Genomic DNA, 27253 nt, shown 5'->3' with positions numbered 1-27253 from the left:
TGTATATTAAGGCTTAGCACTTTATATTAAAGTTGGGTTACACTTTTGGACCATGAGATTTGCTACCGTACTCCCAACAAACGATGACAAACACGTGGTTGAAAATATTTAAAATGATTTGTTCTAGACTGAGTATCTATATTTCTATATAAATATATATATAATGACACACTTCTCATTATATTTAAAATATATATTACATGTTATTATCTCCTTTTTTCGGTGGTCTTACTCTAACATTCCTGTTTTATGATGTTGTAGCATTCCAGAGATATCTGCTTGTAACCTATAGGCTTTTAGCGATAAATACCATGTCCTGTATTGAAAATCATTTTTTTAATTCAGTACGTATAATATACAACACTAGACAAATAAAGGATTGCACTCTTTCACACATTTTAATTGTGTCTGTTTATGTTTTGAAGAAGATTCATTTTTGGGATTCTGAACAACGTCGTTATTATTTGCTCCTGTAATAAAACAAATATCTCAATGCCGATCAGATCAATAGTTTTGACGTTTCTTTTCTTCCAAAGCAGAAAAATGCTTCGATTCCATTATTATTTATTTCATCCATTCACATTTATGTTATTTCCTCTTAAATTAATGGATAAATTATCTGAATAACACATAAAGGATACAAGTGTAGAAGGATTTTATGAATCACTTGCCACACATAGGTTACTGATAGCTTTTAGCTGAAGTAGACTGAGGCCTGGTAAGATATAATGAAACCACAAGACATTGCAGCCTTAATCAAAAGGCTGATGTAGTGTCATAGCGCCATGGAACAAAGTCATTTCATCCAGCAGCTGATAACCAACCAGAAATGAATTCATAAAGAAACAAATGTAGCCGTGGAGCTTATATCCATGTTCTACAAAGGAATATTGTTTCCAGTTCATATGCTATCTCTAAGTGTTTATCCAATGGATGGGGTTGACAGGGACAGCCTCAAGCACTGATACACATATTAACTTTATTCCGTGCCAGAGGAATTTACAAAGCAATGCGTATTTCAGAATTTATCAAATGTTCCATGACTTCACCTCCAGGTGTTTTGCATGGGGTAGTTTTCTCAAGTCTCTAGCCTATAATTGATGCACAATTGATGGTAATTTGGCAGAAAAAAATTCAGCCATATTGTTGCAGTCACTGGCTACAGTGATATACTAGGTGATATAACGTCGACATACTGTACATTGCAATATGTTTGTTGTATTAATAACAATTACTCTCTTACCCAACACTCCTATTCATAACTGATTTAGCGCTTTTAATTAAAGCCAGTTGAAAATGTCACAAAAATAAATATAGCAACTTTATCTGCTGCAGATTTCCAGACTGACTTCCTCATGACGGAAGATGTACCATAAAGTTGAAAAAGAACTACAATTGAATTGTTCTAGATGCTATTGACCAGGTTCTAGTAGATAACCCTCCTTCTGTCCGGTAATTAAGATTAATAAACACAAGAGAACTGCACATTGAATCTAAACTCATCTGGGGTACAGTGTCTTGTTTCGATAATAAACTACTTTTCTTTAGGAAATAAATTGGGCTGTATTGTTTGCTAAATCTAGTGCAGTATTTTTGCAAAAGTTGTGCTCAGTTTTACAGCCGAGAGGCTTTGACAACTGATTACTGTACATGTGTTTTTTTTAATATACTGTACCAAGAAAAACCACCCAGTTTCTAAACCAAAAATTACTCAGAAGACACAAAAAGATATATAGACAATGTCAAAGCAAAGCAAAGCAACTCGGTCTAAAAAAAAAAAAAAAAAAAAGAACGAAGGAAATTGATCCAATCTGTTAACCCGTGAGTTCTATTGTATATCTTTGGGTATGATCTCAGTGTTCTCTTTGAGACTGCGTTTTGATGTTTCTTTAATACTATAGAGTTTAATAATCAGTGTGCAGTAGTTTTGAGTTCATCTGATCCTTCATCTCCTGACTCTATCCCTGCTCCCTGAAAGACATGCATTTATACACGGTATGCTTATTCCTATTTAAACAACTCCAACTATGTAGTAGGTACTGTACACTTGACGACCCGATCTTTGATACACCTCTCCACCAAGTGATGCTGGGACATACCTGTACAAAGTCACATGGGGTGTGGAGGGGGGGGGGTGGTATCCAAGAGATAAGACCAGGTTATATGTGCCTTGGAATCAGGTATTCTAAAACAAAATCCTCATATTTATAGGATTGCATGATTACAGTTATCATATTATAATGACCATCTAGCACTACACATGTTTTAAAAGGAAAAGACAACTGGGTATCTCATAAACATATGGGAAAATGACTTGGGGCACTACGGATTGTGAAACAAAAATTAATTTATTTAATCAGAATAACGACGTTTAGGCCGTCACAGGGGCCTTTTTCAACTGACTGACATGTCACTTAAATAAGTGATTAAATAAATTAATTTTTGTTTCAAAATCCGCAGTGCCCTGAGTCATCTTCCCATATAGTAACCTTGGATTTTCTTGACAGGTATTCCCTGAACTGTAGGTATATGTATGCTTATATTTTGGTGTTGCAGTCTACAATCTATATTTTGCATCACATAAACATGACATTGTGGGAAGTGCTGCTCACGTCCTCCCTAACACTTTGGGGTGTTTTGGCATTTTCCTCTTGCATCATCATTAAGGAATGAAGAAACTTTGCATTCCAATCTCTTGCTGAACTGGTTATTTTAGCAGATACGGTATTTTAACATGCTGCAAAAAAAAAACCTTAGTCCTTTTTCTTTCTGGATATAGAACAATTGTATTATAGACAACGTATTAGCCGACAATCCATTATAGTTAACATATAGACATTTTCTGTATGAAGAAATGATTCAGATTTCTCAATATTGCAACTTTTGTGGGTTTTTTTTACTATTTCTACTACACTCTAGATACGCTCCTGTATAGCTTTGCTGAAAGAAAGCAGAATAAAACAAAAATGAGCTAAAACTGTTAAACATTAGCCATTCTTCTTAAAATATCTATTTAACAGGCTGATGCAGAACTGCACAGGAATTTAAAATACATGTGCTTAACAAATCTGTTATTTTTTATTACTTCACTATGCATCATTGTGCTGGAAAGTGAGAGAGCGGGGAGAGGAGGGGGAAGTGAGAGAGAGTGGGGAAGTGAGAGAGATAGTGGGGGGAGGAAGGGGAAAGTGAGAGAGTAGGGGGAGGAGGGGAAAGTGGTAGACAGTGGGGGGAGGAGGAGGAAGTGAGAGAGAGTGGGGGAAGTGAGAGAGAGTGGGGAGGAAGGGAGACATGAGAGAGAGTGGGGTGGAAGAGGGGGAAGTGAGAGAGATTGTGGGAAAGTGGGAGAGGAGGGGGAAGTGAAAGAGTGGAGGGGGAGGTGGTGAAACTGAGACAGAGCGGGGAGAGGAGGGAGAAGTGAGAGAGAGCGGGGAAAGGAGCGGAAAGTGAGAGAGAGCGGGGAGAGGAGGGGAAAATGAGAGAGTGGGGAGAGGAGGGAAAAGAGAGAGAGAGCTGGGAGAGGAGGAAGAAGTAAGTAGGGAGAGGAGGTGGAAGTAAGGGAGAGTGGGGGAAAGTGAGAGAGAGTGGGGGGAAGAGGGGAAGTGAGAGAGTGGAGGGAGGAGGGGAGAAGTGAGAGAGTGTGGGGAAGGAGGGGGAAGTGAGAGAGAGAGAGCAGGGAGAGGAGGGGGCGGTGGGAGAGAGCGGGGAGAGGAAGGGAAGTGAGAGAGTGGGGGAAAGTGAGAGATAGTGGGGGGAGGAGGGGAGAAGTGAGAGACTGGGGGGAGGAGGGGAAAGTGAGAGTGGGGAAAAGTGAGAGCCAGAGGGGGCAGGAAGGGGAAGAGAGAGAGTGGGGGACGTTAGAGAGAGTTTGGGGAGGAGAGGGGAAGTGATAGAAATTGGGGGGAGTAGGGGGAAGTGAGAGAGTGTGGGGAGGACAGGGAAGTGAGAGAAGAATGAGGGAGGAGGGGGTTGAGAGCATAATGGGTGGAGGAGGGAGGGGGAGAGAATGGCAGGGGGAAGAGGGGGAGTGATGGAATAATGGGGGGCAGTTGGGTAGAGAAAATGGAGGAGGGAGGAGCGGGGGAGAGAATGGCAGTGGAAAGAGGGGCGAGAGAGAATGGTGAGTGGAGGAGGAGGGGGCGAGATAGAAAAGTGGCAGAAGAAGGGGGGCAAGAGAGAATGGTGGGGGAGGAGGGGGGACACAAGAGAGAATGGTGGGGGGAGGAGAGAGGGAAGAGAGAATTGGAGATGAGGGGTGAGAGAATGGTGGGGGGGAGGAGGGACATGAGAATGGTGGGGGGTGGGGGAGTTCCATGAGAGAATGGTGGGGGGAGGAGTTCCATGAGAGAATGGTGGGGGGAGGAGTTCCATGAGAGAATGGTGGGGGGAGGAAGGAGCTGGAGAGAATAATGGGGGAATGAGGGCGCATGATAGAATGGTTTGGGGAGGAGGAAAGAGCGTGAGAGAATGGTGAGGGGAGGAGAGAGAGTGGTGGGGGGAGGGTGATAGATAGAATTGTGGGGGGAGAGAATTGTGTGGGTGGTGGAGGGAAGAGAATTGTGGGGTGGCAGGAGGGAGACAGAATGGTGGGGGAATGGGGGGAGAGAGAATTGTGGAGGGAGGATGAAAGAGAATGGTGGGGGGAAGTGGGAGAGAATAGTGTGGTGAGGAGAGAGATAATGCGGGGAGGAGAGAGAGAATGGTGGGAGGGGGAGAGAGAATGGGGGAGGATGGGGATATAGAGAATGGGGGCAGGAGGAAGTGAGAGAAGAGGGGAGGGGGAGAGAGAATGGAGGAGGTGGAGGGAGAGAGAATTGGGAGATGATCAGGGGAAGGATGGGGATAGGGACTGGGGGAGGAGGGGAAGAGTGAGAATTAGGGGTGGGGCGAGAGAATGTGGGGAGGGGAGAGAGAATGTGGTGAGGAGGTGGAGGGAGAGAGAATGGGTGGATGAGCAGGGGAGAGAATGGTGAAAGAGAGAAAGAGAACGTTGGGGGGAGAGAGGGGAAGTGTGTGTGGTTCTATAAAAACCTGTACATAATAAGGGCACTATGTAAGGATTCTGCTCTATCCATGCCGGGTTTTGCTGCGGTTCGGAATTTCCTTGTCACCAGCCCTTTCTGCTCACTGTGGCCATTTTGGGTACTGGCAGCCTGCTATATAAGGCTGCAGTTCCTGGTGGGAGTCTCCAAGCAAAGTTCTAAAGTTTGCAGCTCTTGTAGGTCTTTGCAGTGACACTTTACCCTTTTGTCTGTTTTGATTCCCCAGTTGCTGACCCCGGACCATGACCCTGACCTCGCTGCTTTCTGCCTGTCCTGACCTCTGCCTGTCTCCTGGACTTTGCAAGTCTGCCACCTGCCCTGACCTCCTGCCTGCTTACTGACTACGAATACTCTTACAGGACCCTGTCCGTGGGCTCTGGTTGGTTTATTTGCATCCCTACCTCCCCTGCGGTCAGCTTCCTAATTTGAGACGAGCATCATCATACACTAAAGGTTTTAATCCAAGTTTCACCTTACTGGAATTGAGATCTTCCCTTTCTCTGAATGTAGCTAAGGTATTACAGGATGTTCTAATGATATCAGATTGCATCACATATTACTGGGAAGGAACAGAACAGTGCAATACTGGAAAAGTCTTCACCCATCACACTTCAGTTAGATACTGTACATAACAAATATGTAAAATACCGCTGATGTCATATTTAAATTTGCCATTGCTACTGGTGATTAATTACCAATCAAATGTCAATTTAACGATAATGCCTTTTATATTTCTAACCAACTGTAAATTAGTCTATTATGCTTTTAGAAAAAATAAGTTAGAAAAGCACCACCATAACTAATTTTCAGAGCATTCAGACATTTTTAGCCCACCTTTCATTCTTTTTGTATTTGATTTTTTCCAATGCTTGAATATAGTACATCAATAAAACGTATCACTGGTCTCTAGCAATATGCCAGAAATTGGAGATACTTGCAACTCATTAAGAAGGTCTCTAAGAATGCCAAATCAGAAATGTGTATAGAAAGAATTGCCTTTACAGGATTGTGACAGCCAAGAACAGAGGATGAACAACGTTTCATGTCCCATCTGGACCTTTCATCAGGTTGATCATTGCATGATGAACTTGTGAGTAGAGCTGTACTTTGTACCTCTGTCCTCGAGGAGACCTGCATTTTGAAGAATTTGGTTGTCTATATTGTGTTGGCTGCACAAGCAGGATTCTCTTCGCCTGAAATGTTTCCCCGCACTTTGGAACTTTCCAGGATAAGCCACGACTAAAGCTTTTTTACTATTGCTAACGCGATTTGTGAATTTACCTTGTTTAAAAAAATAATAATAAATAAACAGAGCCATTGTTGTCTGCTGTCATAGGCCCATCAGCCATGTTTGAATGGTGCTATTTCTACTTACAGTAAATCTCTAAGTCCTCTATTGTTCCAGATACCGTAATAAAGAAAATAACTAGAGAGTAAGAAAAAAATAGGCAGGAAAGAGCAGCCTTTTCATATGTATCTCATTTTAATTTGGATTTGTACTGTAGGTGCGTCATTGTTATTCTAGCCTGTAACAAAGAGACCTCCAAAGTGTGGTGTTTACACATAGAGAAAAGTGTGTTCTGCTTGTTTTTTTGAATAGTTTGCATCTGATGCAGAATGTTGGACTTACACCCCTTCTGATATGGTGAATTTTAGGGGGCAAATGGAAAGGGTAAAAGAATGGCTCATATTGATGCACCAGTACTGCTCCCCAACTCCCCCTACTGATACTCCCCAAGGAGCAAGCCGGGCAAGGCGAGGCAAAATTATCGGATACGTATTGTAGGTGCAGGATGAAAATGTCCCCAATTTTGTGCACAAAATTTGTTGATACATAGAGTTCTTGGCCATCATTTTGATTAGGCTGTTTATTGTTTCTTGCGAGGATCGGTCAGTTATAAGACAAAGAATGGTGCTATGTGCATGTCATTGGAAGGATCCCTTTAATCAATCAACTGTCTACAGACAGTGCCTGGAGCAGCTGGCCAGTTCCACCTCACCCTATCAGGCAGCCAAGCAATTCATTACTAAGCCTGTACACATAATGAAAGAGGGCTTGAAAAAAAGCAGTGGCTCTGTGTTTTCTATAAATTCTTTCAAAAAATATGTTTCTCTTTAAGAAGGAACTGGAAATGTACATTTAAAAAAAAAGTAGTTGTACTGTACTCTGGGTTTGTCAATAAAAAGTAGTGATATTCCATATCTTTAGAACCATCATTCTTCTGGGGGATGAATGCACCCCATCAAAACCAACAGTTTATCAGAACATTTTAACATGATCAAAACTAGCAGCAGTCCAAATAAAGCTCACACATAACATGCATTTAATGCATTGCAGGTGCCTTTGGAACTGAACTAGAGATACAATACAATCTCCTACTATCAAGCCTTCATTGTAGAAGAGTATTTCCTTCTTCTTTTTTTTTTAAACAAATACAATGACTTCCATGCAATAGATTCAAAGTATGCAAATCCAAAACGGTTCCAGTTCCAGCAGAAATGACCTTGGTAAGAGCAGGTCCGCAAGTATTCAAACTGCCCTCCTAAGCACCATCATACTTGGTGACAACAGGAGCAGAAAGGTACAGTAGCTGCTCTTCAGTAGATGTAATGCTATATGTTGAATCTTTTATGCCCAGTCATCGAAGCACAACGATATTGGGTTGCTTTTTGAGCTCTGGCCATCTAAGTTTTCCTGTGATCATGCTGTAATCGGCACTGTTACAGGCTAAAGAATGAAGCCCATTGTGTAAGATATTGTATTTGTATCCGAAATCACTTTTTCCTACTTTAAAACGCCTGATTGTTTTTTGTTTTTTTTTTATTTATTTTTAAATTACCAGTCAGCCATGAATCAGCAAGTAATAACACTTCACGTGATAATAAAAATACAAGTCTTACAGGGTTTTCCTATCTGACTAATCTCCACCTTATTTTCAGTGAGTACGACATGAGTCATCAGACATTAGCGACATGTTACTGCACATTCTGATGGGAGAATATGGCAGGGACTTTCAGACACCTGCAGTATGTACAGTCAATAAGGTGCAGAAGGGAGGAAATTACATCAAAAGGAGTCATGTTGTGAAGTTACAGTGAGATAGACTAAAGTCAATGTTATGAGAAAGTACGTTTTAATGGAAAAAAATCATAGGTTCGTAGAAAATCTATATTAAAAATGCTGGGCACAACTGGTTCCTGTTTTGTTCTTTTGGAAACGGCTAACCGAGCTGTCAGTGAAGTTAAAGCAGCATATAAGAACCAGCTCTCTATAATATTGCTGCATAAACAGTGAGCGACACTGACACAGCCGAAAAATATAAAAAGATGCCACTGTTCTGCTTGTAGCATATAACATATAGACAATAACTGTTCTGTAGCTAAAATGAATACAACAAAAGACAAATGCCCAATGCTACATCCAATGTGACAAAATACACAGTACACTACTTCGATGCTAGTATGATCATGAGTAAGGGTCATTTAGTTAAACCCTTTGGCCAAAGCATTTTAAGCCTGCAGCCACGTCACGGCATAACCAGTTTGCAGGTCCTAACACTACCTGGTAAAATTCTCATTTACCTCTGTAGTGGAGGGAGAGTGACCACAGTGGATCTGTCCTACACAGGAACATGAAAAAACCTGCTACTTATAAAGTGGGGCGGAGCGAGCTTATACCCTGGGAGGAGGGCCACTAACCTCCAAACAACTGCTACCAGTTGTAAAACAGTGAGCAACACTGACAGCCGAAAAATATAAAAAGCCGCCCCTGTTCTGCTTGTATTATTGCATTGCGACATGTTGGCGGTTTTCATTTTTTCGACTATATCGGCTTTAACGTGTATCAGATTTTCAAAATTGTATTCATGATAGCTACAGTACAATTATTGTCTATATGTTATATAGTACAAGCAGAACAGGGACGGCTTTTTATATTTTTCGGCTGTCAAGTATTGTATGATACCAATATTATATTACAATAATGTACAGTGCCCGTGTCCAACACAAACACTGCATTACTGTACAGGATTACTGCAATGCAAGTTTTAGTGTTACGCTTTGTTTTTTGTATTACAAAATGAGAAGTCGGGTTGCCATCAGATTACTCAAAGACTTCATGTTTGCGGCTTGTAAAACCTTAAGGGATGAATGCATTAACCTTTTGAGTGCCGGGGGTTGGGGGTGGGGGGGGGAATTGTGGGAGCAATCACATGATGCCATGATTCCATTGCTGATGATGGAACGGAAAAGGAGAAGTCCTCCTCTCCTGTTCCCCCACTGGCCAAATCGCATTCAGGGTTCCATAGAAGTGCAGAACGTGATGTCTCGTAGAAAACGGGCACATAGTCTATTTTACATAACGACTCATGGGAGACGAAAGTCCCAATAATGTGATAGCTACGTTATGGGTATGCAAAGTGTTAAGCACACTGGGCCTTAGTCTATATAGTGCTATAGTGACGATTTGGCTCTACCGCATTGAAAGCACCATTGAGTACAATGGGGCCTGCCGTGCAGTGCCCTTTTGCGCTTTATAGAATAAGGGCCACTGTTTATCTCTGATTTACCATCTAGGTAGCTGCAGGCAAAACCCAACGGTTTATTAATGGACAATGAACGAAGAAAAATTTGGGTTAAGATGTGCAGGGGCTGTTACAAACAGTTCTAATGTGAATGTGAAGTGACTATTTCTCCTTGGAGCTACACTTCATGATTCAAATTGGAAAAAAATAGTAGCAATGTGCTTTGATAAACCAATATACTTTTAACAACATTTTTGGTGGCTAAAACAGCTTGTGTGGGATCTTGAGACACAGACACCTAAATGTTGATTATCCTTATATACAGTGCTCGACAAACCCGGTCGCCAACTGCGATCGGATATTGGCTCGTGGCCAGCAACTTTTCCCCTGCTCTGCAAAAAAAAAAAAAAAATCCCCTGCTCGGAAAAAAAAAAATCTCTCTATCTGATTGGCTGTGACGAGGAATGGAGTTGCCAGGACTTCAACCCCCCTTCCTTCTCTGCACGGGTGGGGAGAGGGGGAAGTGCGCACATCTGCTGCTGCTGCTCCTCCTCCTCTATATATCCTCCTATATATCCTCCTATATAATTGGGAGCTCCTGTAACTTACAAGAACTGCACTGATCCAGTTATGGAGGAGTTTGGAGTTTGGACAAATGCTTGAGGTGGGGGGAATTTAATGCAGTTTAAATATACACTGATATATTCGGTCCCTGGCGCACCCGCTGCCCACGCGGGAGGTAGTATTGGGCTGTTTCTCCCCTCCCTCCGGAGCACCCGCTGCCCATACGGGCGGTAGTAGCGGGCTGCTTCTCCCCCCCCCCCTCCGGCGCACCCGCTGCCCGCACGGGAGGTAGTAGCGGGCTGTTTCTCCCCCCCCCCCCCCGGCGCACCCGCTGCCCGCACGGGAGGTAGTAGCGGGCTGCTTCTCCCCCCCCCCCTCCGGCGCACCCGCTGCCCGCACGGGAGGTAGTAGCGGGCTGCTTCTCCCCCCCCCCCTCCGGCGCACCCGCTGCCCGCACGGGAGGTAGTAGCGGGCTGTTTCTCCCCCCACGCCCTCCAGCGTGTTTTTTGATGTGGAGTCTGTGCCCGAGGATGGAGGAGAGCAGACCTGGGGGTTGCTGATATCCCGTCAGCAGCAGAGGAGCCGGTGAAGTCTGGAAGCGCTGCGGTGGAAGGAAAGCCGGGCGACGCAACATTTTGGCGCGAGGCTGTTGGCACCGGGCCAGGAACAGAGCAGAGAGGTCGGAGAAAGTCCCAGAGGAGGCTGAGTGTGACCAGGGGACACAGAGGAGACACAACCCAATCGGGCTACAGGGGTAAGTGACTGAGGGCAGGGGTCTGAGACAAACTGCAACACCAGACTGCATCACAGGCCCCAGGAAAGCACAGACTCCCCTCCACTCCCACAGGGGCCCTGGTGTCAGTCACACACCCCCCTCCCCTCAACCCAGTCACCGCACACCCCCACATCCCAGTCACTCCCCCACCAGTCTGGAGGGGGAGAGAGAGAGAGTGTGTGTGTGGGGGGGTGGGGGGAGGGAGAGAGAATGTGTGTATGTGTGACATCACAAGTACCCAGTCACCCACCCACCCAGTCACCCGCCCAGTCACCCACCTACCTAATTCAGTCAGTCACCTACCTACCTAGTCAGTCAGTCACCTACCCACCCAGTCACCTACCCACCCACCCACCCAGTCACCTAAGTCACCTACCCACCCAGTCACCTACCCACTCACCAAGTCAGTCACCCACCCCCTCTCTCTGTGTGTGTGTCTCCCCCCCTCTTTCTCCCCCCCCTCTCTCCCCCCCCCCCCCTCTCCCCCCCCCCCTCGTCTCTCCCCCCCTCTCTCTCCTCTCTGTCTCTCCCCCCCTCTCCTCTCTGTCTCTCCCCCCTCTCTCTCCTCTCTGTCTCTCCCCCCTCTCTCCTCTCTGTCTCTCCCCCCCTCTCCTCTCTGTCTCTCCCCCCCTCTCTCTCCTCTCTGTCTCTCCCCCCCTCTCTCTCCTCTCTGTCTCTCCCCCCCTCTCTCTCCTCTCTGTCTCTCCCCCCCTCTCTCTCCTCTCTGTCTCTCCCCCTCTCTCTCTCCTCTCTGTCTCTCCCCCCCTCTCTCTCCTCTCTCTCTCCCCCCCTCTCTCTCCTCTCTGTCTCTCCCCCCCCCTCTCTCTCCTCTCTGTCTCTCCCCCCCTCTCTCTCCTCTCTGTCTCTCCCCCCCTCTCTCTCCTCTCTGTCTCTCCCCCCCTCTCTCTCCTCTCTGTCTCTCCCCAACTCTCTCTCCTCTCTGTCTCTCCCCCCCACCCTCTCCGTCTCTCCCCCCCACCCTCTCCGTCTCTCCCCCCCACCCTCTCCGTCTCTCCCCCCCACCCTCTCCGTCTCTCCCCCACACCCTCTCCCCCACACCCTCTCCGTCTCCCCCCACACCCTCTCCGTCTCTCCCCCACACCCTCTCCGTCTCTCCCCCACACCCTCTCCATCTCTCCCCCACACCCTCTCCCCCACACCCTCTCTGTCTCACATTCTGCATCTGGATATCTTATTTACTATATATATATCTTAAATGCCCTCTACTACACCGAAATAACCTATACTGTATTTCTTCCAGATCTGACTCAAGCTTCACACAGGAGACATCGGAATCCCCCGTAACCCAGAAGACAGATAGGGAACACCTCCCCTCCAATGTATAACATTGCGGGAATGAGGGTACCTGGATATTGAGTGACTGCGGATCAGGTAAGATCCCATGCGGGATTGCTGCTTTAAATATTGTGAAGCGAGGCGTCCAGACACTGGTTAAGGGGTGCAGGAAACTAGTCATTCATATTTGGCTTTTAGGATTAATTGTAGTATAATGTAATACAATAAATAAACTTATGTCAAAAATGAATGTTCTTACTAGGAATTTATTCAATTTATTTTATGTATGTATTTTTTTAAAAGCGGGGTTGGGGGCGGGACTAGGGGCGGGTTGGGGGCGGGACTAGGGGTGGGGTTGGGGGCGGGACTAGGTGGCGAGTAGATTTTTTGGTTCGGCGAGTAGATTTTTGGGTGATTTGTCAAGCACTGCTTATATAAGACCCTTTCGTCCTTATACTGTATTTAACCATTTTAACATTTCTAGCCTAGCAGTCTATGGCCGGACTCAGTGTCATTATCTACCAAAGTCTGCAATCAAGCACTGGCAGAAACATGTCTGTACAGAATATGCTTTGGGGCACTTTTGCATAAAAATCATGTCAGCTACACAGTGGCAAACTTTAGTATTTCCCTGTGGCAAATGTAATATGAAAAAAAGAGAAACACCAAATTTAGGGAGGTGTATGTTCTTTTAAAAACTCATTACCTTGAACATTAGATAAACTAATCGTAACCTCATTTTGTATATTTATCTTTCTCATTGCACACAGTGATTGCCCAGGATTATTAGCACAGATGATGCACAAATTCCGCCAAAATGTTTGATGAGACATATTTCTTCACTAAGAATACTAAGAACAGATTCGGACGCACACAAGTACAACAGTACTTTAGCACCTTTGCCACAAAACTAAACAGCACAATCCTCATCAATACCCAAAATGAAAAGCCAGCATTCTGTAGAGGTTATAATATTGTAATTAAAAAAAATCTTACAACAATAATTAAACACATAGTATGTGTTAAGAAGCTAGTTTTAGAAAGGCATTAAGTAGGAATGTTGTGTTCCAGATTCCAGAGCAGCACACAATGAGTATGGTGCAACAAACGGTAATGATGGCTAGGACAACACACCTCTTTTCTAATACTCCAAATATCAAATACCACGAGTATGTTTGCAAGTCTTCCAAATGTTCACAAACCTGCTTCTTTCAGCTCATTGTCACATGTCATAAAGTAGTTAGGCCACAGACAAGGTTTCCGGATAGGGGTGGGGAAATGAAAATGAGCACCCGGTGGGTGTTCATAAAGACAACATTCTCTCTGTGTGGGTGCACTGATTCTGCTTGTTTGAGGATTAGCTTTATACTGTACATTGTTCAATACAGTAGGCAAAAGCTCTAGGTAATCCACATAGAGTGGATAGGAAGTTTAGAAGTGACACGCTTGCTGGATGCTCTTATGCATGTTACTTACCCATAATCCTTGTCTGCAATTTAACAAGGTTAAAAGGGGGATCAAGAAGGTTTGTAAACCAGTTAAAGACAGGCAAACACACACAGTTATTTTATACTTGAACTTTGTATAGTGGAGGATTTTTGACACTTTTTAACACGACATACCCTAATAGTCTGTCTAGTTCAAATACTTATTGCTGATGTGTATTGGGGCTAGGTATAATGTATATTTTTGTAGAGGTGGAAGTGCCCTGGGGATCTGGAAGTCCATTTTATGTCAGACGGTTAGCTACTTGAGGTAGTATTTCATCCTCCTAATGTTGTACTTTCATGTCACACGCTCCACTGTCAGTTTTATATGAGAACTCTATTTTTCACTGTCTCTAGTCTCACACTATAATGCAGTGTGTGCATAGCTAGTGCCAAGCACAATCAACATATTTCTCCATAATGTTTTGCAGTTGTGTGTGTTCAATTCCAGGCAGAGGGGCATGTTTTTCTCCACAATAAGAAATAATGCTTTGAAAGTTCAGTTTTTGTGCCTCAAAGGCAAAACACATTTTATTTTGGATTCAGGAAATCTTATAAGAGCAATAATATCCTTCAATGCGTGCATCAAAGGCTTTTCGTGAAGTTATCCAGTATCTTTTACTTATACTGTCCAACATGTGAAAACTCCTACCCGGAAAGTGAATAGATGTATTTGTATTCCGTTGCTATCCAATGTGACGATGGAACTTTTATCAGGGATAAAGTAGAAAACAGGATACACAAGTTTGTCAGAATGCTTGTGCTTGAGCGGGGCGCGAATATAAATCTTTTTATGATACTTCTTGTTTAATCTTATTGTTCATAAAGCAACAGACCAATAAAAAAAAAAGCCAACAACAACTGACATTTTGAAAACAATACTTAACAGACGCATGACTTGCTTACTTGAAACAGAAAATAATGTACTCACCAGAATGCTGAACGCAAGCAATATACACAGCAATAAAACACAGCATATGTTGCATCTTCCATTTCCAGTGACTACACCACATTCCACTTATGCGGGGCGTCCTGTGGAACAAGAAAGGGACCATTAATAGGACTTTTTTTTTTTTTACCAGAATCGGACGTCTCTCCTTTCCTTAACTAAGTGTTTATGAAGTATTAACACTCTGACAGCTGTCGTTCATTTACTTTAGCTATGCTGTTTTTGTTGCCCAGTCTGATGTGTGTACTGCATACTGTTTTATTAAGTCAAACTGAAAAAATGTGCAACCATTAAGTTTTATTTAAACCCCAAGCAAGAAAATTAATACATGCGATCTGGAAGATATGGAATGAAAATTTCAAGGACAGTTCATGTTAGGTAGCGTAATTTATATTCATGTATAAATATGGTTTCTGCTGCCCATTGCATCAAATGTGCTTTACTAAAGGTCCTTACAGTTACCTAACATGTACATTTGTGTGCAGTCAAAAACAGGTTTAATGTAATTTAATTTTGCTCCTGATTTACCAAAACCTCTCTCATCTATTCAGTATTCAGTTTTCATTATTTATTTATTTTGTCAGCACATGATGAAAATGGTTCTTCCTAAAACCCAATGTTTATACTGTACAAAGCAAATTGGTACATTGTGTTTCTGCAAAACAGTATGTGCAGCCTTACATATAGCATTTCTTGTTTACGCTTAATGATATATATATATATATATATATATATATATATATATATATATATATATATATATATATAAACCTGATGGTATTACTATATATATATATATATATATATATATATATATATATATATATATATATATATATATATATATATTGTGATACCATCAGGTATCTCACAGAGAGTTAATCCCTAGAGAGAATAGCTAATGCAGTTGCTGCCTAATTAATCAGAATGGACTCCTTGAGTGAAAGAGGAAGTGTTTAAGGCAAACATAGAGAGCTGCAATGCTGCCAGAGAGGCAAGTAAAGCTGGCACAGTTCCTTGGACCCGCTGGATGGTGATCGCGGAGTCCGCTGGGACTGCCTGGGTTTGAATCCCAGAGGAAAGCAGGAAAGATGACAGACCGTGCTGAAGCGGGGATGCCCTGTCCTTGACCATGGACATACAGAGGAGAGTTTCTCTGGGCTCACATGGGTCCGAGCTCCCCATGGAAGGAAAGCACGAGTGGCCGCGCTAAAGCGGGGACGTCAGCTCCAATGGACAAAGATAAGCAAAAAAAACCTTTATTGCCATGTGCAGAGACAGTGCAGAGACTGTGTGGATTGTTACATATCCCAGGGCATGTGTGGGATGGAACCAGCTTAGCTGTCCATCCAGGTTAGTAAGGGTTGAAGCTGAATCTACAGTTAGTCTCCTAAGAGGAGTAGGAGTTTATTTTATGTTTTCTTTGGACATAAAGGGATGGTGGGCCTGTTAGCATGATGTAATCCCTATAAATAAAAACAATGTAAAGAATTACAGTGTTTCCTGCCTTACATTGAGACTAACAGAGACTGCAACATGGTGTGGGCATCACAATATATATAAATATATCATTGCTTTCGATGGGATATTTCTTCTTTGTTAAATCTGGTGTTTTAGTTGAATCAATATTGCACCCCAGAGATGGCAACAAGTAGTCACTCCCTGACCCAATTCAAGGTGTCAGATACGAAGGTTAGTAAGTAAAGGGTATCACTGTACATACCCTTCCATTCACATGCTGCATGAAATAGAATATATGTTGTCATGTTATACCTTCAAACCAAGAATAATGCTCCTGTGTAAGGCCCCACCTCTCTGTAGGAGTCTTTGTATTGGTGATTTCAGAGGGCTAGAGGACAAAGTTTGGTCCTGAATTAGAAAGGCACTGGGGAAGGCATTGTTAATGTTTGTGTAAGACTTTAATCCCTAAGAATAAGTAGTTTATATGATACAGTAGGAAGTGTGTGTAGTTATACTCTCTATCACTTTACACTGAAGCACATTAATTTTCCTAAACATAAAATGCTGTTTTATTCAGGGTTGCTTTCTTTGTAAGCACCATAGTGCTCTCAAGTGCCAAAGCAGATTAAGCAGCTAATGTGTCTCTCTGGTTTATGGTTGGCACCAAGTCTTGTGACGCAGGAGATAATAGATTTCTGTCGCAGCAAACAGTGCTTGCTATTCACTTATGTGACACGACCAAAATTCTAAGTCGTCCATGAAAGGAGTTATACATCCACAGTCTCTAGTGGAGCCAACTAGACTGACAGCTGTGCACGTTATGCTAAATACAAATCCTTCTTGGACTTCTTTTTTTTTTAAAGCCGCTTTTCATGTTTTATCCACCGTCCTAAAAATCAACAAGCAGCGGTCTAAGGAAGTACAGAGCGTGCCCGCGTACTTCTGAACAACACTTCTGCTCCTCAGAGCATGCAAACATAAATGGCTAAATGCATTCAAAGATACAACTATTGCCATACTCCTGTTCTATACCCCCCTCTAAAACCTATGCAGGATGCCAATATTGTGGAAGGATTCTTCTGCTGGTTATTTCTGTGGTTAGAGGGTAGCAGAGGCAAGTAATACACAAAACCAACCGACAGGCTCGGCAAGGGCTCTAGAGCTACATTAACCCCTTAAGGGGCCTAACACACGTTGCAAAGCAATGATAAACAAAAATAGAAGGAAAGAAAGCTATAGTAAAAAATGATACAGAGGCGAGAGTCGAAAAATAATTATTAACAGCCTATGCTGATGTTCAAAGAGGTTTCTAAATGATTGCTTAGCTGATTTTCCCTTTTGATTACATCACAAGCGACATCAGTAATGTACTGTCATGAGCGCATTAATAATTATGTGAAGTCATTTAAAAAAAACTAATGCTAAAGAAGAGGTTGAGTTTTGAGTATTTATAATTTGAAGACATTGTGAATGTACTCTGAACTGGATTCCTGCTCACGTTGGCACCTATGAAACCACTTTCCCTTTCTTCAGGAAGATTTAAGTTCCATTTATTTGAAGACAGATACACAGCATTTTGAAAAGGGACTTTTGATTCAATTAAGCCTGGACTCACAAACTTGAATGTTGACATAAAGGACACAGAGGAAGAGCTATGATAGTAATTGACTTCTGGAATCTAAGAGGTCTATGAAGGCAATTCTGGTGCAAAACGGAAGCATTTTCAATTTGCACCTATGTATCAAAGTATTTTGCTCCAGTTGTGTCCTGTCAGTTTTACAGATCTACAGTAGGTGGGATTATTATTCCAACGGCTGGAGCGTTATGATGGGATATTCAGGGATATTCTGTGTTATCTCTGCCACTGAATCCCATAGACAATTTTAGATATTCTGCGTTATGAGTGGGTGCAATAACCCTTCCTACATCAGTAGATTGTGACTTGAGGAGAGTCGGTAGGAGGAGTTGGGGAGGAGTTACATGGTGCACATACTATAATGAGATGTCTCACAATCTGTATATCTCTGTACCACTCTTTTTTTTTACCTTTTATTTGCTTGAGAATAATCCTCCATATCTGAAGTGGCGCAAGTCTATTATACTACATCAGATGTAAGAAACTGTGCCTACATATGCCGCTCCAAAAAAAAGGAGTGATGCGTCAAAGCCATCTTTTCCCTATATTTACATATAGACGCTAATGGGTAAACCCTAAATGTAAGTCACTTTAAATCCTATGGCTGCGAGCTATAATTTTAATTAGCCCTCTTTTGCTCATGAATTTGCTGCAGAGAAATTGACAGAAGCTTCCTGAGATCTGAAGACTTTTTTTTTTTAAATAGGCATAAAACAATGATATACATTGATTTCCTCCACCGAACATAATGGAGTGAAAGAGACCTGTTTAGTTACTCCACTGTATGAAGTGTGTTGTAAGGGGCCATCACTTTCCTCCCATGGTGTAAAACTACTGTAAATAATGTCAAACAATACAAGGGAGGTTTGTTTACTTCTATATTGAGACCTCTGCTTTTCTCTTATAAACAAAGTCATTTTTTTCTTCTATGATCATGAAGTGAAATACTGTGCATCAGTTTTACACTATACTATACAGGCAGTCCTCAGTTATCCGACACAATGCGTTACTCAAAATGGTGTTGGATAGCGAAACGTTGTAAAGCGAAACACGTTTTCCCATAGGAACACTGTTTAAATGAAAGGTTCCGTTCCTGAAGGCATTTTTAACACTAAAATACACCAAATATTTTACGCAGGCAATAAGATATGCAGCACACACATAAATTATATAGTGTCTATACTGTATTATATATGATATAACATAATAAATAATATATTATATAGTATAATATAATATTATATAGTATAATATAATATTATATATATGCTCTTACGATGCTTTGCAACGTTGTTTATGTGTATGTGTGTATATATATATACATACACATAAACAACATTGCAAAGCGTCGTAAGAGCGTTGGATAAGCCGTTTTGGCGTTGTAAAAATGAACATAGGTATGCATTGCATAGCGTTGGATAAGCCATTCGTTGTAAAGCGAAGCGTTGTAAAACGAGGACTGCCTGTACAATCAACAGTTCGCTACACTACTGAAGTAAGGCAATTAATTGAAATTTAGCTTAAATGGTTTGAAAATGGTTAAAACTACCAAATTCAGCAGCTGGAAGGCTTAACTGGAACAGGTTGGCCTGATATCAAAGAAACAGAATTGGGCTGCTGTAAAAACGTGTTGTGTGATAAATGTTTCTTTTAACATCGTTTTGGTGATTTTACATACTGTTTGATGCTGTCTACAGTTATATTTAACCTATTTGTGCTTCTGTACAGTCCTGCACTAACTGGGACTGTCTTTGGTGATCCAGGACATTTGGTAGGTTTAACCACGGTGATTAGGCTTAGTGAATTCTAAATGCTCAGCCAAGTCATAATACAGTATGTATGTCTGAAAGGAGTATCACCATAGAAAGATATTGGAAGTCACTTATCAAAGTACACTGTAGGGAGTCTCATCAACCTGACTTAGTGTTTTGCCCTTTTATTAAATACATTTGTGGCAGACACAAATAATGTCACTTAAAAAAAAACTACAGATGTTCTTGGGAAAAACTCGGGAAATGAAAGCATCTTGAAAATATTCACACTCTCATATCCTTCCTTAATAACTATGTAACAGGCATTTAATTAACCACTACAAAAGCATCACTTTACTATGAGCAGCCACTTCTTATGCTTCCCATAAATCTAAGACATTTATGCAAAGGTGTGAGGAGTAATAATGCGTACAAAGTAATAAAATCATCACTTTGGAAAGCAAATCATTGGCTTGCTCTAGAGGAACAGGGACAAAAAAATGTCTTACAATAGTTAACCACTTACAAAAACAATTAGTGTGATCCCTATTCTTTGAAATCCTTAATTGGTTTCATATTCTTTACAGTACAATGTGTATTCTTCATTGCATGGTTATTACTATTATTTACTTTTAAATAAACTGCTCGGGATTATTAAAGATGTATTCCATGTATTGTACTGGAGTAAAAAGATTTACAGATGTATCAGATAAGTCAATGTTGCCAACACAAACACAGAATTTATTCACTTCTGTCCAATGTTCTACAGTTAGTTGTGATGTATTTAACTGCAATTTGCACATGCTTCATGCTTATTTATCCCTAGGAATTGTGGATATTCCTTGTACCAATGTATACTATTCAAAACGAAAATCACAGAAAAACTACAATGTGTTTTCCTGGTTACTTATCAACACTTCACTGCTAGAGATGCCTGCGACACAATGTAAGACGGTGTGAATGGGCTAAAATATTGCCTTAAACCAATCAGCATTATTTACCATGTTTCCTCTAATTTGTTGTCAGATTTGGTTCTCAGTGTAGATTTACAACATAATCTGTATGTGATAAAACAATGTGATTTACAGTATGTAGAGAAAAAGTAGACCAATGTTGATGGATAATTCATTAGTTCTCTAATGGAGAGTATCTTCAATTTTCTGCTAGAATACCTTGATTATACACTACATACTGTAAAACTTTAAGATCTCAATAGACACGCCAGCTCTCATATGATGGTACATTAAAACCCTTTACGGGTTCTCCGGTATATTTCTATATCCAGTTACCACTTTAACTAAGAAATACTTTGTAGCTGTTTTTACACAATGCATGTCAGCTATTTCTACACAATGGTTCAGAACATTTTCTAAAGTTTATGACACTTCACAAAGTAGCTATGGGGGGGAATAGTCGAGTTTTATTCTTGATGTTGGAAAATATTTTTCCAAACATGTTCCTGAATTTAGATGTTGAAGGTTTCATAAGGCACTTTTTTTTTATTATTAAACACGCCATAAGGAATCTAAAAAGCTGATGAACAACCCTCTCCCTACACCATCCAAGAATAATTTCTACCTCCAGACTGAAGAAAAATGTCAATATTTGATCTGGATTCTACCTGCACCAGCCAAGATCATAGAAAATGTTAAACTTTTCAAAACGACTGTTGAGTCTGACACATTTCACAGAGAAGCTTCCTGTTAATCCCCTGCCTCATCAGCCGCAAAACACGTTTGTGTTTTTGATATGCACAAGACTCTGCATGTAGCCACCTAATGTGAACTCTGTGAGAGGAATAAATAGGCTGCGGAGATCTACACCAGTTTTTCAATTCACTAAAAAGCTTATTTGACAGCATTTTAATTTTCTGATCAGCCCAACACCACCACCAATAAATCACCCCTCGCACTTACTTACATGTTGGCATTACACTCCTGATGTAGTTTATTCCGCAATCCTGTGGACCCCAGGCAGCATTCCTCTTGTACTGTAGTATTGCCTCCTGCAACCAATCTCCCTTCTTTCCCTTTCAGGTGGACTTTAATCAGACGCTTAAATCTCTGAGTGTCCAGCAGCTTTTTTTCTCAGTCATTTGTACAGGAGAAAGTGTTGTCCCGGTGGTTCCCCTCTCCCCCACCACTCTCGGTCCTCAGAATTGGGTGCCTGTGCTGGGGGGGGGGGATTGTGCACACAGTGGTGCCCAGTTGTGGGTGACCTCTTCCCTTCAGCTCCTGTAGCTGAAGCAGTGCTGAGCTCAGCTCTCTCTCTCTCTCTGCTGCTGGCTCTTGGAACAAGTGCAGCTCAGTTTCGCATTTGCTAATCTGCTCCTGTCTTCTTGAGTTGAGTCAATACCAACCCGAATGTCCGCGGCTTCAGCCCAGGGGGCAGAGTGGCGTAAGGAGTTGATTGAATGGGGGCAGACCCCAGCTTCCTTCTGTCAGAGCAGACCCAGGGTACAGACTGGCCCCAGGCTCTCTCCAGTCCGTGTATATGCACAGCACTGGGGTGGAAGTTTCTACCACAAGGTTTCAGTGCCTGGAATCGCTGCCAAATCTTGCGCTTTGGTTTGCCTAGGACAAGCTAACTCTTCTCTTCTTTCTCTTCCCTTTATGTTTCCTTGATTACTGTGACACTCTTTCAATACTCCCCAATCCTCCGCGTCTCTCTCTCATTAAAAGACATACTGTATCTGTGTGTCTTTTTTTCTTCAACAGGAGAATGTCTCTTCCTCCTCCCACCTTCTTTATCTCTGTGCTCTGTCACCTCCTGTATAGTCTCTCTTCCTCTCCGTTTCTTTTTCTGACTTTCGCTGTTTCTTTCACTGCCTTTTCTCACCCCTTCCTGTGTCCTAATATTTTCCCCTCGCTCTTCTTCACACTCCACCTTTTTCTCTCCTTTTTCCTATCACTTTGATTATTTGCATTTTTTTCTGCCTGCTTTCCCTCGCATCTGTCTGTCTCTCTCAGGTGCTGATACTGTAGTTGCTTTGGGACAGTGCGCTCAGACTGGGTTTCTGCACTCACTGCTGCTCAGCAGCAGGTCCTCTCACTGCTTCTCTCGTTTCCCTCTTTCTGTCTCTTCTCTGTGTCTCTGGGTAGGGCCGCTGACACTTTTCCTAGGAGGCAGTGTACAGATTTGCCCCACCCTGTCATGAAACCCCTGCAGCAACACAGAGCCAGAAGAGAGGGGGGAAGACCGAAAACATTGGGATACTGATCTCTCTAAAACACACAACTCACACACTACATTCATTCACTAATGCTGTATTCCCTCCCTGAAAGTCTCATTTATTCTTTCTTTCCTTATTTTTTTCTTTCTTTTGCTTTTTTAACCCCAATATTCCCTACATTTTGACCTATTTTAGTCTCTGTTTTGTTGTTCCCCCCATATTTGGGGGGTTTACCATTAGTCTCTGCCTTTCTCATCACAATAATAGGCTGATTACAGCTGACATTGGGCTATTGTTATAGATGAGAAGCTTGATTCCTTTACAGACACAAAAAACATTTAACTATATGGTCTGCTGCCTCAATATGAGTGGTCTATTTTATGATCATTCTGCATGCTCCACGATTAATGGGTAGAGGTGGGTAGAAGACACAACACTATTAGTTGTGGGCTAAAGGCTCACTGTGGGCTATATCCACAACGTTCAGTGAAATCAGGGCTCAGAACATGACATTACCTGAAACAGAAATGGATGTTAACCTCCCTGGGTTAACATGGTATCCACAAGGCTAATTATATTCAAAAACAACATCCAAACTACATCTCATTTGCATAGGCTTAAGGTCACGTTATTGTAGCATAATATTACGCTTTCTTCCAATAACGTGACGTTATGCCTGTCTTGGTGTCGCTCCTATCCAGACCCCGAAATAGAACTTTTGCTGGATTGGAGAGAGAGAGAGAGAGAGAGACATAAGAGGAAGTAATGCCATGTTATTTAAATTATGCCTAATTGTGGTGTTACACCCATCCAGACACCGCAAAAGCCATATTTCAGTGTCTGGATAGGAGAAAGTTTAGGAATACCTATACCAAAGTAACGTTAGATCCCAGCGTTAATCTTAACAGACTTTTGTGGATATGCAATTTTATGATAACGCTTAATTTGCATGTCATTATTCCTAACATTTGTTATCGGTAAAGCTCTATAGCTATTATATTTATGGAAGGAAACATAGCTTAATGTTATGTTGTCAGTTAAAGAGACACTGTTAGTGTTAACGTGATGCTAACTTAGGTTAAAACCATGTTAAATGACGTAACAGAGATTGTGGGTTTAGTCTTAGGCCGTGCCTATAGTGCCGTCGATGGTGACGGCGACACCGCGGGTGACATCACCTGTCGCCGTCGCCACCGGTGAAAGTTATGTTTCGCCGGGTGGCGGGGTCACGGGATTCCGGCAATTTGATTTGTTCAAGGGCCGTCACGTGACGCGACAGCTCTTGAAAAATCAAATTTTGCCGGCTTCCAGTTTCCGTAACGGCGACGTCGCTCCGTCGATTTGTTGCCGTCGCGCGCACTATAAGCGCACGTGGCGGTGGCAATGTATTTGTTTTCGGACGACGTCGCGTCGCCGTCACTATAAGCGCGGCCTTACTATTACGTGCACTTTTTTCATAGGTTCTGATATCTTTTTAATGCACGAACAGGTGTTTTTTAAACAAATTATTTCAACCAAGGTGCATATTAAATTAATTAATTTGTTTAAGTTAATGTTTCTTTTTCTTATTCTTGTAGTAGAAAACTCTTATAAAGTAGTAACAAACAGATTTGACACCTGTAAATACTACTTTGACATAAATCATAGAGTTAGTTTGAACTCAATGCGAAAGATAGAAATGTTCTTTTTCTTACAAATTCGCTACCATCATCCCCACTGCTATATTTATATAATATACTGTAAGTTAGCATTCAGATAACCAGAGAGCGCCTGTACAGTAAGTGTAACAGACATCAATTGATAGAATTCTTGGTGACAGCACAAGGGTTTTCAAACTTCAGCTATGTTGGATCCCAACACTGCATTAGTGTTTGCGATTGCTCTTAAGAGATGATGTTATGTGTTGATAAGAATCAGGACTATGGGACCGATTCACTAAGCAGTGAGCTTTTGCACCCCATTGGGAAACTTATATCCCACAATAAAAAATGAAGCCAGACGCGGGATTCACTAAGAAGTGAAGAGCATTTGGTTAGGTGCGAGCAAAAATGTGTCCGATTGTGCGTGCTGTATTTTTCCCCCTGCTATCGTGCTTAAAAATATAAAGCGTGATAGCTGATAGAAAAAAAGCAGCCTGTAAGAGCTGCATAGAGACGCTGCGTCTCCATGCACGGCTCTTAAAGTCGATTGTACGGTATAAATATACATTTTAATACTAGTGTACATGTGCAGGGGTTCTCCTGAGCTGAACCTCATTGGTTTCAGACTCGGGGACCCCCTACTTCATGAGATACAGGCCCCGTTATGGGTTTCCGGTATCACCTGTGCTTTTAAATCTCACGTGACAGGGGCATTAAAATCCTGCCGGGGGATACCGACACCCCATAATGGGGCCTGTATCTCATGAAGTAGGGTGTTCCCAAGGCTAAAACCAATGCAGTTCAGCTCAGGAGACCCCCTGCTCATGTACACTAGTATCAAAACACACATATCAATAAAAAAATAATTAATTACCATAGTGGCTATCCACTATGGTAATGAAGCTGCATTGATATAACTTGTATTAATAGTGTGCGGGAGCAGGGGGTCTCCCGAGATGAACCGCATTGATTTCAGCTTCTGGGACCCCCTGCTTCCCAAGTTACAGGCCCAGATATTGGATGCCGGTATCTCCACCAGTATTTAAATGTCACGCGTCATTTGATGCGGACGCTTTAAAAATGGTGGCGACACTGGCATCCGATGCCCCATACCGGGGCCTGTAACTCGGGAAGCAGGGGGTCCTTGAGCCAGAAATCAAAGAGGTTCAGCTCAGGGGACCCCTTGTTCCTGCAGACTATTAAAAAAAATACATTAAAGCAGCTTTATTACATTAGCGGCTAGCCGCTAAGGCAATGAAGGAGATAAGGCCCAATAGCAACTTTATTGGTGGCAATTGACCCCAATAAACCTTGCAATATGTGCTACCCACCCGCCCTGTGCCTCCAACAACCCCTATACCCCCAAACATACATTACATTTTTTTTAAAGCATAGGAATGAATGTTAATATAGGCCGGCAGGGGTCCTTGGGTGGTCCCCACGGCTGTCCGGGGGCCCTCGGGTGGTCCCTGCAGGTGTCTGGGGATCCCCGCTGGCCTGTGGTAGCAATCCTGTGCTTTAAAAAAAGCCAACAGGAAATAAATACACCCCCCTTCCCCATAACAGATACAGCAGCGGTGTGCAAACTGGGGGGGACGCAAGATTTTTTAAGGGGGGCGCAGGCTGCGTGCGGGTAAACCTGGGGGCGGGAAGAGCTGTGCACGGACAATCAGAAGCTCCGTGCTGCTTCTATGCTCTGTCTTGCAGAGGGGGCGAGGCTCTTGCTGCTGGATCTTCCCTGCACAAAGACAAGCCCTCCTCCTCCTGTCTGTTACTCGCCCGTTTTCAGCAGCACATGGGGGATCTGAGCAGGCTTAGTTACTCCCTCCCCCCACCCACCAGGTGTGTGTGTCTGTGTGTGTGTGTGTGTAGAGAGAGAGAGAGAGAGCGAGAGCGAGAGAAAGAGAGAGAGACTGCAGTGTGTGTTGTGTGTGTTGGTTGTGATTGTGTGTGTTGCGTCTGTTGTGATTGAGTGTGTGCTGTGTGTGGGTGTTGTGATTCAATGTGTGTTATGTCTGTGTTGGTTGTGATTGGGTGGGTGTTGTGTGTGTGCTGTGCCTGTTGGTTGTCTGTCTGTGTGTTGTGATTGAGTGTGTGTGTTGTGAGTGAGTGTGTGTGCGGTGTGTGGGTGTTGTGATTGAGTGGGTGTTGTCTGTGTTGGTTGTGATTGAGTGGGTGTTGTGTGTGTGTGTGTGTGTGCTGTGCCTGTTGGTTGTCTGTCTGTGTGTGTGTTGTGATTGAGTGTGTGTGTGTTGGTTGTGATTGAGTGTTGGTTGTGTGTGTTGTGATTGTGTTTGTGGGTAATGTGATTGAATGCAGCGGTGCACATACTGAGGGGGGGGCGCCCCGGGCGCAAGATTATTTAGGCGGGGCGCGTGCAGCAAAACCTGGGTGCGCAGGTGAAAAAGATGTGCGCGGGCGGCCAAAAAGATGTGCGCGCGCAGGCGGCTGAACAGAATAGTGCAGGTGGCGGCCACGTGATTCGGAGGTACGGGGGAGGAGCACGCCCCAGCGCTATGATGTCAAACGCCTCTCCTTCCGGTGTCTGCCCTACAATAGCGCTGTGGTCCTGCTCTCCTCCGCTGGCAACCTGCTTCGCTGCGATCCTCTGCAAGTGAGAGAGTAGGCTGCCACTATATCAATCATACTATTAATGTACAGAAATAATAATAAAAAAGTGTAAACACTTTCCCGCTCGTGCTTGCAAAATTATGCAGGACACCCTGTGCTCATGCTTGGAGAGTTGGTGATGTCACCGCTCTCAGCGGCAGCGTGGACTCAGCCTAATTTTGCAAGAGCGAGCTGTTGAAGTATGTAAGTATTTAGGCTGTGCTTATTGTGCCGGCGACGCAACGTCACCCGAAAACAAATGTATTGTCGCCGCCGCGTGCACTTATAGTAAACGTGACGTGGCAACGTGATTTTTTGAAGCCGGCAATATTTGATTTTTCAGGGGC

At 42.8% G+C, this 27253-nt stretch overlaps 1 protein-coding gene across 8 annotated transcripts in view; it reads right to left on the bottom strand.

Annotated features, from left to right (window-relative positions):
- The window catches only part of ADGRG6 (adhesion G protein-coupled receptor G6), a 147213-nt gene extending 124622 nt beyond the window's left edge, over positions 1–22591 (bottom strand). For 4 of the 8 annotated variants that reach the window (XM_075597108.1, XM_075597111.1, XM_075597110.1 and 1 more), the window contains exons 1-2: positions 21401–22591; positions 14619–14719 (exon numbers count right to left, since the gene is read on the bottom strand). In XM_075597108.1, coding sequence (XP_075453223.1) covers positions 14619–14719; positions 21401–21414 — 115 coding nt within the window. In that variant the 5' untranslated portion in view covers positions 21415–22591. The remainder of the gene's footprint in view (positions 1–14618; positions 14720–21400) is intronic. The other 4 variants (XM_075597113.1, XM_075597116.1, XM_075597109.1 and 1 more) reach the window with 3 other exon arrangements.
- Positions 22592–27253: the final 4662 nt, after the last annotated feature.

This window comes from Ascaphus truei, chromosome 4 (genome assembly GCF_040206685.1).
Source record: "Ascaphus truei isolate aAscTru1 chromosome 4, aAscTru1.hap1, whole genome shotgun sequence".
Taxonomy (NCBI): Eukaryota; Metazoa; Chordata; class Amphibia; order Anura; family Ascaphidae; genus Ascaphus; species Ascaphus truei.
The sequence above is the reverse complement of the archived record's forward strand: the minus strand, read 5'-3'. Positions and strand labels throughout refer to the sequence as shown.